This window comes from Clarias gariepinus, chromosome 11, assembly GCF_024256425.1.
Source record: "Clarias gariepinus isolate MV-2021 ecotype Netherlands chromosome 11, CGAR_prim_01v2, whole genome shotgun sequence".
Lineage (NCBI taxonomy): Eukaryota > Metazoa > Chordata > Actinopteri > Siluriformes > Clariidae > Clarias > Clarias gariepinus.
The window spans coordinates 2,875,299-2,889,789 of record NC_071110.1 but is presented as its reverse complement, the minus strand read 5'-3'; the positions used below and the strand labels follow the sequence as shown (position 1 = coordinate 2,889,789).

Below are 14,491 nucleotides of genomic sequence, written 5' to 3'. Positions count from 1 at the left end.
AAGGGCAGGCCGCCTAACTAGTGAGCGAGGAGTGATATTAATTTGAGCGCACGCCGTGACAGACTAAAAAACCTAGTGTCCTCAAAAATGTAACAGATGAGGACTCTGATTAATGTGCAAAAACTATAATAAACCTATATAAGACTACATAGCCTTTATAAGACTTTTATTTAAGTGCACTCACAATAACAAAAAAACGTTATGATTTTGTAAATGTTTAAAAGCAAATAAGCTGCGCTGTTCTGTATTGTTTTTGGTGAACTTAGCGCGTCAGAAAATAAACGCAAACGTTTTTTAAAATGGTCAGAGTCAGTCTGCTTGCTGTTTTTCCCGACGCGTTCACAATCATTAGTCAACTTCTGCCGGTGCACTCTGGAAAACTTTTTGCGTGCGGCTGAGCGCTGACACATGACATGACAGAATTAGGCACGGCTGGTGAGCCGTTTTTTACCGTGGCCCTGAAGTGCAAAACAAATTAACAAAACTGAAAACACGTTAACAAAACCCAAAACAAAATAACAAATTCAAAACCAAATTAACAAAATGGAAAACAAAATAACTAATATCTGACTGGCCGAGAAGTGCAATACAAATTAACAAAACGGAAAACAAATTAAAAACCAAATAACAATTGTTTTGTTATTGTTATTTTGTTTTCGGATTTGTTAATTTGGTTTTGAATTTGTTAATTTGTTTTTCGTTTTGTTAATTTGTATTGCACTTCTCGGCCAGTCCGATACAAACCGGAAAAGGTAGGTCTAGTTTGCAAATGAAATGCTTACCGCTAATTGGACTAGACATCTGTCACTCAAGATATACAGGAAGTGCTGTAGTAGCGGTAGATTTGTGTGTGTATGAATGTGCAAACATTATTGTGGTATTAAATATGGCGTACTTACGGTGGCCCTGAAGTCAGTTTTGTTAATTTTTTTGCACTTCACAGCCATCGTAGTTTAAAGTAAAGCAGAACACACAAAAAACAAAGATAAAGAAACAAGTTCCTACTTCCTGTATATCTTGAGTGACAGATGTCTCGTTCAATCAATGGTAAGCATTTCATTCGCTAACTATACCTACCTTTTCCGGTTTGTATCGGACTGACCGAGAAGTGCAATACAAATTAACAAAACGGAAAAAAATTAACAAATTCAAAACCAAATTAACAAATCCGAAAACAAAATAACAAAACCAAAAACAAAACAACAAAACTCCCCCCCCTCCAAAAAAAAAATTGTTTGGGTTTTGTTATTTGGTTTTTAATTTGTTTTCCATTTTGTTAATTTGTATTGCATTTCTCGGCCAGTTAGATATTAGTTATTTTGTTTTCCGTTTGGTTAATTTGGCTTTAAATTTGTTATTTTGTTTTGGGTTTTGTTATTTTGTTTTGAGGTTTGTTAATTTGTTTTGCACTTCAGGGCCACTGTAGTTTTTTAATCACTGGAATGGAAAAAATAGAAAGTTTCCTTATCGTAACATGTCTTGTATTAATTTTAATCGCTCGATACACAACCCATAATTTTTTAATGCTATTTTACGAGGGTAAATACAAATGGAATAATTTATTTTTTTGTTTTTTTTAAATAAAATTTAAAATTAAAACTTTGTAGAGTAATTAAAAGCATGCATGTTATGATAAGAAAAATCCCATTCCAGGGATTAAAAACGGTAACAATGTCAATTTTACAATGTAGAATCCAGAAGATTTTACATTAACACAAATTTAAGAAGAGGCCTAAAGCAAGATCCAAGATCCTCCACTTTGCTAAAATCATGCACAGTGGGGAGGGGTGCATTTTATTTTCTCCGAGTGTAAAGGTGAGAAAAGCTGATTCACACCTGGGGAGGGTGTATTATTTGCATTTAAATGTGTCTGACATTGCAAAGCACACATAATAACACTTGGACAATGGAATATCACAGAACGTGCGAGTTGACGCCCTTGCACCGGTTACTAACCATTAAAATGTTGGATTTGAATTAAAATGCCACTTATATTCGTGTTTAATTAAAATTCTTGAATCATCGTGTTCACCAATTGGGTTTACTGCATAAACACCAGAACAAAAAGTCTAGGGACAAAACAAAGAAGTTTCTTTTTTCTTTTTTTTTGCATTGAGTTTAATCATGCAGCACTTTTAGTATTCATAGCAAAAGCAACCCAACAGTGTGATTAAAGTACCCGAAATAACAAAGAATTTTGATCCAGCATAAACAACCCAACGATGTGTTTACAGAAACCCAGCATTTTTTTTTTGTGTACTACTACAGTACTAACGAATGAAGTGCAGTCAAAGCCCGGGGATTCTGCGTGCTGTTGCGTTGTATTCAGAGAGTAGTACATATTTTTGTGGTTATTTTTTTCATTTCATGTCTGTTGTTTTATCGATAAATCTGCTCATATCTGTGCACGCGTTTATCAGCCTTTTGATTAAAAAGTCGCATGCGCAACTCCCTTTCACTTTGCACAAGACAGTGTTTATTGTTTAGTGTATATTAAAAGCGCATAAACACAATAGAACAATTGTTTTAGGCTAACATATCATATATCATTGTAGTCTTTTTGCGTTAAATAAGTATCATTATAGAAGGAGAGAAGAAAATGAAGAATAAATACATATTGGTATTTACAGTTTGAGCTCAACACATTTATGAGCTCTGTCGCTTGCTGTCAATGGGCGCCTAAGACCTTGATCACACAGGCTTAAAATTTTTGGATAAACGAACGTGCTCTGAACGTCTTGACGTTTATGTTGCGTTTTGTAGTGGCGCTTGATTGACTTCTACACCGGCGTTCGTTTGTCTCTGTCTAACGTCAGCCTGCAGCCCAAATTGTAGTTTGTGTGTTAACCTGTGGGGGCAGGAACTGGATATGAAAGCCCACCGCTACTGGGTTCACTCTCTGACTGCACAACGTCGGATTAAAGGAAGTTTTTTTGTGGATTATGAAAAAATGCGAAGAATTTCCGCGTAAGTTTTTCAACAATTATTTTTTTTTTATTTTGCCTTTTTCCACATTTCCCTATGTATAGCATGTATGATCATGGGTTATATTTGGTCCTCCGAAGCGTAAAATGAACGCAAAGAAAACGAACTAGAAGGTTTCCTTGTGTCCGTTGGGTTTTGAACGCCAAGAAAAAGCTGCATGCAACGTTTTTTTAACGCTGTATGAACACGCAGCTGGACAAATGCACGTCACCAAAGCCCGTGTAAACACTCATTGACTCCTATGTGTAGAAAACACTCTGTGCTTAATCCGCGCTCACCGGACACTACAAACGCAAGAAAAAAGCTCTATTTTAACGCCCATGTGAACAAGGCCTAAGAGAGAGAACACATTTTCGGCTTCAGTAGACACACAATAGTTCAGACTGAAACACGACTGCCCCCTACAGGTAATGAAGGGCATTTTCTCTCAAGTCTTTTGCAGACTCCGAAATGTTTTCTTCCAAGATTGCCCTGTATTTGGCTCCATCCATCTTCCCATCAACTCTGACCAGCTTCCCTGTCCCTGCTGAAGAGAAGCACCCCCAGAGCATGATGCTGCCACCACCATATTTGACAGTGGGGATGGTGTGTTCAAAGTGATGTGCAGTGTTAGTTTTCCGCCACACATAGCGTTTTGCATTTTGGCCAAAAAGTTCCATTTTGGTCTCATCTGACCAGAGCACCTTCTTCCACATGTTTGCTGTGTCCCCCACATGGTTTGTGGCAAACTGCAAATGGGTTTTCTGTTAACAATGGCTTTCGTCTTGCCACTTTTCCATAAAGGCCAACTTTGTGCAGTGCACGACAAATAGTTGTGCTATGGACAGATTCCCCCACCTTAGCTGTAGATCTCTGCAGCTCGTCCAGAGTCTTCATGGGCCTCATGGCTGCATTTCTGATCAGCACTCTCCTTGTTCGGCCTGTGAGTTTAGGTGGATGGCCTTGTCTTGGTAGGTTTACAGTTGTGCCATACTCCTTTCATTTCTGAATGATCACTTGAACAGTGCTCCGTGGGATGTTCAAGGCTTTGGAAATCTTTTTGTAGCCTAAGCCTTCTTTAAATTTCTCAATAACTTTATCCCTGACCTGTCTGGTGTGTTCTTTGGACTTCATGGTGTTGTTGCTCTCAATATTCTCTAGACAACCTCTGAGGCCGTCACAGAGCAGCTGTATTTGTACTGACATTAGATTACACACCGGTGCACTCTATGGTGCACTCTATTTAGTCATTAGCACTCATCAGGCAATGTCTATGGGCAACTGACTGCACTCAGACCAAAGGGGGCTGAATAATTATGCACACCCCACTTTGCAGTTATTTATTTGTGGGTCATTGACGGATAAGACTTTTTAATAGGCCAATTTTAAAATACCAAAAATATGGATATGTTTGGCCATTTTCTAAACCTTTGGAATGTAGTGTACACATGCCTTTATAAAGAAAAGTAAAAAGAATTGTCATTTTAGTGTTTTTAAACTTAAGTTAATAAAACATAGCCTTAAAAAAAGTCATCTGGGGCGACCGTAATATATCTCAAAATTCACATTTTTATGTATCATTAAGACTAGTTGAACTCATATCAGTAAGTAGATAAACTGATGAAGAAAGATAAACTTTAGTGCCCTTTCATTTTATGAAAACCATTATTTCACAAGTTTATTCTATAATATCAGAGTCTCCCTCATTATCCAGTTAAAATAAATGTTTATCCCTATAAAAGGAATGGAAAATGGCTGAATTTAGAAAAAAAAAAAGATAAAATATACAAATAATTATACTTAAACAATTAACTCTATGTATATAATTGATGTATAGAATATGAAAACTACAAATATAGGACATATATCTATCATTTAAAACATTTAGCAGTGGTCGCCCCACATGATACTCGGTTGCCCCATATGATGTTTTCAAGTTTACTCAAGTATAACAGGCTAACAGTTAGCCTCAGAAACCAAACTAGTTTCTTTTAGTGACAAAGCACTATCAAATTTATCATCAAAATATAGATTTGTGGGAAAAAATTATAATTCACAGTTTTGGGTTGGTCGCCCCACATGATGACCAAAAGTGACTACGACATCACAGCCGTTAAAAAACATATTTTTCTTACTATATGAGAGAGACTGATTTACTATACAGTTGTTTCCAGGGGGTCTTCACTTGTGTCTGGCTGATGCAGTATCCCATCCTTGAGATTTTAAAATAAAGGTCCCAAAATTGTGGTTTGTTGATGGTCGCCCCGGATGAAATGGATAGAATCAACATAATTCGGACAACATTCGTTTGTATATCATGATAGAAATATATGTGCAAATGCTTTATAGTTTTGTCAATGGATGTAAAACATGTTTAAAATGATGCCAACTAGGAAAAGGGATATATTTAAGTTGATTTAAAGTGTTTTTAAACCAGTTGTCCTAACTAAAGTCAAGGCCGGACGGTCGCCCCATATGGTGTTTTGGCACTTCGGATAGCAGAAAAATGATGAAAAACTTAAAAATTTGGAGAAGTTAGAGTTTAGTGGGTAAAGAAGGTATAACAAGTAGATGAGAAATTTTTATGTATTTTTTAGTTTTTTCTGCAAAATTAAATTAACCTGGACAGAAAAAGGGGGCGTCACGTCATTGACCCTTGTAAAAAATGTTTGGAATCATGTATGATTTTCGTTCCACTTCTTAAGTGTACACCACTTTATATGTCATAACCGAAGCAAACACCTCGATTATGCCTCGTTTCGTTCAGTGTTGCTAGGCAACGCACCACGCGCCTAATCGGCGGGAACGTGGTGCACTTGGCCGCGGTGTATTATAAACCTCAGAATGTTTCACTGTTTATGCGCACATAAGAATCATGTAAGAAAAGCGAGGGAAATGTTGAAGTGATGTGTGGCCACTCAATGAGAACTAAACCAAAGATTTTGGTAACTATACTGTGTGTAACATCTGCATATTGACACTAAACAGCTGAAAAACTTAACTTTTCCATTTACCTCTGAGAAAAAAAGCTGTATTTTGTTTGTTAATATTTAGAAGTTTTATAACAGTACAAGAAAATAACAGTTTGGTCTGTGCAGTGCCCTTGTAGAGAATAAATAAATGAATAACATCTGCCTTGTTGATGCTAGAGGTCAGAGGAGAATGGGTCGACTGATTCAAGCTAATAGAAGAGCAACTTTGACAAAAAAAAAAACACTCGTTACAACCGAGGTATGCAGCAAAGCATTTGTGAAGCCACAACACGCACAACCTTGAGGCGGATGGGCTACAACAGCAGAAGACCCCACCGGGTACCACTCATCTCCACTACAAATAGGAAAAAGAGGCTACAATTTGCACGAGCTCACCAAAATTGGACAGAAAGACTGGAAAAATGTTGTCTTGTCTGATTAGTCTCGATTTCTGTTGAGACATTCAAATGTTAGAGTCAGAATTTGGCGTAAACAGAATGAGAACATGGATCCATCATGCCTTGTTACCACTGTGCAGGCTGCTGGTGGTGGTGTAATGGTGTGGGGGATGTTTTCTTATTTATGATGTTACCCTCATTATTTTATCAGTTAATGATTGGATCTAGTTCTTTCTGCCATATACCACCATTTACATACAGTTTAAAATAGAACCCTGAACCATTCTTTTGCTGTATGGCCCAACACTAGACTGGGACGTAACACCATATTTAAATTCAAATCAAAATCAAATTCAAATTTTATTTGTCACATACACAATCATACAGAGTACAATATGCAGTGAAATGATTTTGTGCGACCACAGAGTCGCGACGGCAGCCACCTAACCGGCGCCATCATAGAAGATAAGAAATAGATACATTAGGATAACGAGGGTAAAAAATCCCCTCCCAGACTGTCCTTCGAAAAGGGCAGTGTGCGATCAGGGGTACAAAAATACCTCAGCAACAAGCACATAAAAACATGTAAACACAAGACATAAACATTGCAACGATTAGGGTACAGGGGATAGGAAATGTCCAATGTAGGCAAACAGCTCCAGTCCCTGCAGCTAGAGAGCGCTGGTCCCGATTCCGCCTGCCCACACTGAAGGGAATAAGCACACGAAGGCGTTGGATATGGGGAAGGTAGAGTGTCTATCTGTAGCTGTTATGTGTGTGCGTGAGTGCGTGCGTATCAGTTTGTAAGCCTGTAACATCCCGTAATAGTCTGCGCCAGGTGTCCTTAAGGGGGGGGGGGGGAGTAAGATTCCAGAGCGTCTCGTTATCTTGGTCTTCGGGGAGTTAGTTATGTCTCCAGCCACGGCCTTGAAATGCAGTAGCTGGAAAGAAAAGGGGCAGCCGAAAAGAAAATCATATTTTCCAGGTTTCGGTCAATATCTGCCAATTTCACAGATATTTAATGTCCATCACTGGTCTCCAGGTCTGTCCAAATCACGTTGCATAGCTGCTAGTCTCACCAAGATGTTATCCAATTTGCGGTCCAAAACCACAGTCTGATTACTGACAGCTCTCGTCACCACTATTTCCCAGCCAGCCAGTCTCTTGGGGTTGAGACTGACTGCTTTTAAGATTTTTCGATATCCAAGTATCCCACCTAATCCAATCAGCAGAATCCCTGATAGCAGTTATCAAAGTTCCGAATAGGTAGATATCTTCAACGTCCTCCAGAGACAGTGCGGCCAGGCACACAATGCGCCACTTCTCCCAACCGTCCATTGTGTATCCAGCAGCAAACGTCCCAGCAGGACAAGTAGGTTCCCCAGAACCCACACTTCTCATCGAGAAGATCGTGTCAATTGCATTCAGAGACCACTTGATCAAATCCATATTCCTTTTTATTTTCAAGAGCAAGATGAGGAGAGTCTCTGAATAGTATTCACAAGACAGACAAGAGAAGCAAGCGGGGAGAGATAAGGGAGGGAGAGCAGATGCGACCGCCTTCGTCAAGAGCCAAGAGGAAAAAAAAAAAAAAAAAAAGTTATTTAAGTTATCACTTTGATTTTATAAGCACAAGAAAGACAACAGTTTTATTATGCAAACGTGTTCCTTCAATTAAAAACAACTAGTTTAAAATTTATATCTGCTCATCTTTTTTAAACTACGCTAGAATGCCACATGCCACCCCCGCTGTTAAAAAAAAAATGTAAATCTGTAACTTTTACTCTGAGTAAATTTTTTATGAGCTACTTTTTACTCTACCTGAGTAGATTTTTTATAATGGTAACTTTACCTGTACTTCAGTAAAATTTCACTGAAGTAACAGTACTTGACAGTATTCACACTTATGGACATTGTCTCTTTGCACTCATTCTGGACGTTCATGGACACTTATGGACATAGCACACCTGCACATTCATGCACATTTACCTATTTCTATTTTATTTCTTGGCTCATTGCACATAATTCACTTTAAATAAGACACTTTCATGCATATTTACACACCTCCTGGTCATTTCTATTTACACTAAAATTTCTATATTTTTTATATTGTACAGAATCATATCTTCTCCATTTTTGTACAGATAAGTTATTTTTCTTATATTTTTCTTAGATTGCATATTTTTGTCTTCTAAAGATATATTATTCTTATCTTAGCTAAATTTATTTTCTATTGATAATTTTATTTGTAAGGTCACAGGCAGTCATTTAAGCATTTTACTGCATATCGTACTGTGTATGACTGTGTATGTGACTGAATTTGAATTTGTTGTGAAAGCCTAAAATTTCCGTCTGTTTAAAGCCACATCTGACTCTGTCAAACTACACCACAAACTGAAACAGGTAGCTATTTACAAACAAAACTTAGTTCATGCTTGCAATCAGAGTGAGCATTTGTATTAGATCCCTGGTGACTCCCAACGTAGTCATTACATGAGATCTTCCAATTATTTATGAACCACAGCTTCTTGACAGAAATGATAACAGAAACACAAAAACTGGGGAGATTTACGGGAGAACTGGAGTTCTGATTGGCTTCTGCACTGTACTACACTGGGGGTTCCAAACCATTAAACAAATCAGTCAGACTGCCATTGGTTAGGAAGCACAACAAAGTGTGAACGAGTCTGAGAAGGAGAGTCTGTGATCCTTGGAAAAGCCAAAAATAGATCTTAAGTGCGTCAGATGGCAAGAGAGATCATCATTGGTGGATCAGAGTACACAGTGTATCTGCAATGCTCTATGGCGCTTCATAAAAACACACAAAACTACACATAAATAATGTACATGTGTGCAAACATCGAGACCAATAAACACAGATAAGGACATTACAGTGCTGACAAGTACATGGTTCAAGGTGTGCTTTCACCTAGCTCTTAACATAATTTGTTCATTTACACCTTTACATAGCTGCTTCCCTGTTCTGACTAAAAACACATTTTAAATATGCAGTATATGGTTTTGAATATTATCATCAATCGTAGAGAATGCTAGTTACACAAATAAATTCTTGATAGGTCTTTAAATTCTGAAGTTTCTGTTTCTTGTTTAAAGCCACGTCTGTCTCTGTCACACATTAAACAGAACAAGGAAGTTCTTTTCCGAAAATCAAAACTTAGTTTCAGTTTGCATTCTGAGTGAGTCTATGTAAATACAAGAAAATGGCAGAAGCCTGTATCTCAGTAGATCAGAAACAGTTTAGCTGTCCAGTGTGCCTGGACCTTCTAAAGGATCCAGTGACTCTTCATTGTGGCCACAATTACTGTAAGGTGTGTATTAATCGCTTTTGGGATGAGGAGGATGTGAATGGTGTCTTCAGCTGTCCTCAGTGTAGAGAGACTTTCACTCCAAGGCCTGTTCTACGCAGGAACAACATGCTGGCTGAAATGGTGGAGAACCAAAATAAGACTGAACTCCAAGTTGCTTCTCCTGCTCACTGTTTATCTGGACCTGGAGATGTGGAGTGTGATTCCTGCATCGGAAGAAAACTCAAAGCCGTGAAGTCCTGTCTGGTGTGTCTGGCGTCCTATTGTGAAGATCATCTTCAACCTCACTATCAGTCTCCTGCCTTTAAGACCCACAAGTTAGTGGAAGCCTGTGAGCTCCAAGAGAAGATCTGCTCTCAGCATGACAAACCGATCGAGATCTACTGTCGTACTGACCAAAGCTTCATCTGTTACTTGTGTATGATGGATGAACATAAAGGTCATGATACAGTTCCAAGTAGGGCAGAAAGAACTGAAAAACAGGTGAGAACTGTTTTTTTTTTGAGACCATAAAACTTTGACACACTCATTAGAGTATTTAATTCATTAACTAATTAACTTATTAAAGTGCTTTAATTAGTTAAAGGACACAAAATGACATTTTAACTTTCATGGAAAGACTGTGAAGTGAATTTTTAGTTATTAACAGTGATAAATGTTAAGGTCAAGGAAAAGTTAAATATATGTCATTGAACCACAGTCAGTGAACTTTAAAAAAAAAAGTGCACACATCTTTGCTACAAACAGTATGTACTGTATATTTACAATAGATACAATAGATGGGGAAAATGGATTGAGTTATGTATCAAGATTCTTTTGTGGGGCTATTCATTCTCTAAAATATATTCTTAAAATATATATTTATTAGTTTATATATGATTGTATTTAAATTTTTAAAATGTTGCAGTTCTATGATCCTATATGTGGCACATTGTAAACTATACATAGACAGGCAGCATAGTTTCATGTGTGGCAGGAGCAAATTATTTTCTAAGTTTGTTTAAAAGTGTAAACAACCCCCCCCCCTCGCCTAAATACATAAATACATAATTTGTATTTATTTTTAATACAACTAAAATCGACACCAAGGTTATAAATATCTATTGGATGATCCCTGGTGATTTATATTCCTAATATCTACAAAAGATTATATTATCATTCATGAACCACACCTACATAATGTGAAATGTAATTGCATAACACCATAAAGTGGGGAGAACTGAGAGAGAACTGGGATTAAGTTCTGATTGGCTTCTGCACTGTACTAGACTGGGAATTCAAACCATTGAAAAAAAATATTTTTTGTGACCCCAAGTCTCAACCATAGTCCTGGTGCAGCCTGTACCATGTATCTATTTTTGTTTGTTTGTTTGTTTGTTTTTCAAGAAACCCGCATTTTGTTCAGGGATAAAGTGGCAAAAAAAAATCTGTTAGACTGCTATTGGTTAGGAAAACACGCAAAAGCAACAAAGGGTGAATGATACTAAAAAGGAGAGTTTGTGATCCTCCTCAGGCTTTCGGATGGCAAGAGATATTTGATAGATCAGAGTACTGTCGACAGTGTGCTGGTATTTCCAGGGTGCTACACAAAACTACACATAATTAAAATAAACTACAACGCAGGACTAAATAATGTGCATGTGTGCAAACAGTAAGAACAATTGTCCCACTGAGCTTTCAAATAATAAAATGTATGTAATTTGGTCTTAGAATGAGCTAAAGGAGGAGCAAAGGAAATCCGAGCAGAGAATCCAAGAGAAGCAGAAGGAGGTACAGGAGCTGAAACGGGCTGTAGATACTATTAAAGTGAGGGGAGAAATTCTTCTAATCGTGTCTACAAATACATACAGAGAGAGAGAGAGTTGGGAGTTTACAGTATGTTTATAAAGAGTTTTTTTTTTATGTGTGTGCTTGTCCTAATAGATGCGTTCACAGACAGCAGTAGAGGAAAGTGAGATAATCTTTACTGAGCTGATCAGCCTTATGGAGAAAAAGCGCTCGGAGGTGACGGAGCTGATTAGAGATCAGGAGAAAGCTGAACTGAGTCGAGCTGAACGACTCCTGAAGCAACTGGAGCAGGAGATTGCTGATCTTAAGAGGAGAGTCACTGAGCTGGAGCAGCTTTCACACACACACGATCACATCCACTTCCTCCAGGTAACACTCACTGTCTGATCTACAGAGGGCGCTGTTCCTCACAAAGTTTCCTCCTAAAAGCTCATTACAGCAACAATAAATGTTCCTGTCTGAGATCACAAGTGTGTCTTTGGTCTGATTCAGTCTGAGATTCATTCGTTCCTCTCCTACACTTTTCTCCTTCTCTATGATGTGTTTCCTCTCTGTAGAGTTTCCCGTCTCTCTGTGTTTCTCCTGGATTTGAGAACTCACTGTACACTGTCAATCTACATCACACATTTGATGGAATGAAAAAATCTCTCTCAGATATGAAAAGACAAGTTGAGCAAATCCATCCACAAGGTAAACCAGGAAACATTTTTCTGTATTACAGTAAAGAATAAATTCATCTAACAGAAATAAGATGGAAACAGAAACATATGATTGCTTAATGTAGATTTAATTTAAAGAAAAGAAGAGAAGATCTGAACATCTGAAACAGGTCTGATGCTTATATCTTGGTCTCTATTTTATCTCCACAGCTGTAGAGTTATTTCAGATACTACCTTCACAGCTGGAAAGCAGACAGGATTTTCTGCGATGTAAGTGTAACACACACACACACACACTTACACACGCACACACACACACACACACACATGTCATCAGTCTTCAACTGATGACCGCTGTTGGGTGATATTTACACATCTCTGTTTTGTTTATCAATTCTGATATATTTGTACATGAAGTCTGAGATTTAATATTAAAGCATCTCATTTCGGGCAGGGGGACAGGAACACAGACAGTGTCTCACACATATAACCTGTAAACATTTTAATGTTTTAGATTTTAGGTCTCTGACTCTGGATCCCAACACAGCAAATCCTGACCTCTTTCTGTCTGAGAAGAACAGATCAGTGACACGCAGTGAGAGACGACAGCAATACTCAGATCATCCAGAGAGATTTGACTACTGGGAGCAGGTGTTGTGTAAAGAGAGTGTGTGTGGACACTGTTATTGGGAGGTGGAGTGGAGCGGTGATGTGTACATATCAGTCTCATATAAAGAGATCAGCAGGAAAGGAAAGGGTAATGACTGTAGGTTTGGATTCAACAATCAGTCCTGGAGTTTGGTGTGTTATCCTGCCTCTGTCACTTTCTGGCACAATAATGTTAGCACACATATCAAAGGTCCAGCCTCCTCCAGAATAGGAGTGTATGTGGATCACAGTGCAGGAACTCTGTCCTTCTACAGCATCTCTGACACAATGAAGCTCCTCCACACAGTCCACACCACATTCACTCAGCCTCTGTACCCTGGGTTCAAGGTCTTTAGAAATAATTCAACTGTGAGCTTATGTGACTTAAATTAAATAGTAGTAAAAGGCAGTGCCAGCCTGTCCAACAGGCAATACAGGCGGTCGCCTAGGGCCCACCTTACAACAGGGGCCCCACACATGTCGTTAAAAGTATTTCCTTTTCAACACAATAGAACGTGATTACATGAATCAGAATCAGACTAAATACTGTACATTAGATTCGGTTACAGAGAGCCCATGGCTTAACAGAGCATAATCTGTTTCTCATCATTGCTGCAGTCACAATTTTATTGTGATACAGTTTGCTCATACAGATGGTTTGTGTGTTTAGGTGCGATATTTTAAAATGACAATTCTTTTTAAAATTAAATATAGAATTAAAACGTAAATAGAGAAAGACATGTGTTTAAGTCTGAGATTCCTTTTTGGTATTTAATTCAAGCAACAACAACAAAAAAGACTTTCTATACATTCTTAATTGAAGACTATTCAAATATTCAAATATATTATCAAATATTCACTAGTATTTACTATTACAAATGTTAACGGTTTAAAAATTTTTTGGTTTGGCTTTGGCAAACACTGTTTGATTTAAAATAATAAAAATTTACTCCAACTGCTGCGTCTTCTTATGCTACTGCTGGTGGAAACACAAAAGCTTTTTTTAATTTTTTTATCTATTCATTTTAAGGTCAAGGGTCTGATTAACATTCATTGGTCTCTAAATCTTTCAATTCCTTCCCTCATTACTCTTCAAAAAATAATACTCCATTATGACAGAATGCACAAATAAGTTTTTACAAGTTTAATTTCTTTTAAATAACTAGATTATCAAAATTTTAAAAAGAATTCAGGCACTTTTTAATAACACCTAAAAATGAGCCCATGGCTATTTTTACTGACCGACTTTTAACTGTTTCTCTATCTTGTGATATCTCAATTTATAACTCCTCTGTGTTAAATTACACTGATGGGACATTCTTTAGGAAAACCTTCACATTTCTTTCTATAAAAAGCCCCACAGTTAATGTTACATGTCATTGCTGTCCCTAAGCATTTACTTGCTAATACTTGTAAACTATGGAACTCCAAGGTGTTCAAAATTAAATAAATAGGACATGATGAAATAAATAACTCTATAAATAAATAAATAAGGCACATATACATGTAATACGAGAATGATATTGTTATGACCCCCGGTCTAAGGTTCAGGGACGCAACAAAAGAATAAATAAAAAAAGAACCTTTACCACCAATGGGTTAAGTGTGCGTCGTCTTTTATTTATTTTTTCTTTCTTTTTTACGCGCACACACACACACACACACACACACGGGAAGCTCTTGGCTTCTGGGGGGGGGGGCCAAGGCCAAAACAATAAACAAAACCCTGTCCCTAT

The 14,491-nt window shown here is 37.6% G+C and overlaps 1 protein-coding gene across 1 annotated transcript; it reads left to right on the top strand.

The window, feature by feature from the left end:
* The first annotated feature begins 9,537 nt into the window (after positions 1-9,537).
* LOC128532948 (E3 ubiquitin/ISG15 ligase TRIM25-like) lies at positions 9,538-14,231 on the top strand. Its single transcript, XM_053507099.1, has 6 exons — positions 9,538-10,143; positions 11,371-11,466; positions 11,584-11,817; positions 12,006-12,138; positions 12,318-12,377; positions 12,622-14,231. The coding sequence occupies exons 1-6, from the start codon at positions 9,556-9,558 to the stop codon at positions 13,146-13,148; spliced, it is 1,638 nt and encodes a 545-aa protein (XP_053363074.1). The 5' UTR covers positions 9,538-9,555; the 3' UTR covers positions 13,149-14,231.
* The last annotated feature ends 260 nt before the right edge of the window (positions 14,232-14,491 follow it).

Excerpts from the sequence above, each read along its gene's own strand:
- LOC128532948 (XM_053507099.1), top strand. The coding sequence starts at position 9,556 with ATGGCAGAAGCCTGTATCTCAGTAGATCAGAAACAGTTTAGCTGTCCA. Across the intron at positions 11,467-11,583 it reads GGGCTGTAGATACTATTAAA|ATGCGTTCACAGACAGCAGT; the intron begins GTGAGGGGAGAA and ends TTGTCCTAATAG. Across the intron at positions 12,378-12,621 it reads CAGACAGGATTTTCTGCGAT|ATTTTAGGTCTCTGACTCTG; the intron begins GTAAGTGTAACA and ends TTAATGTTTTAG.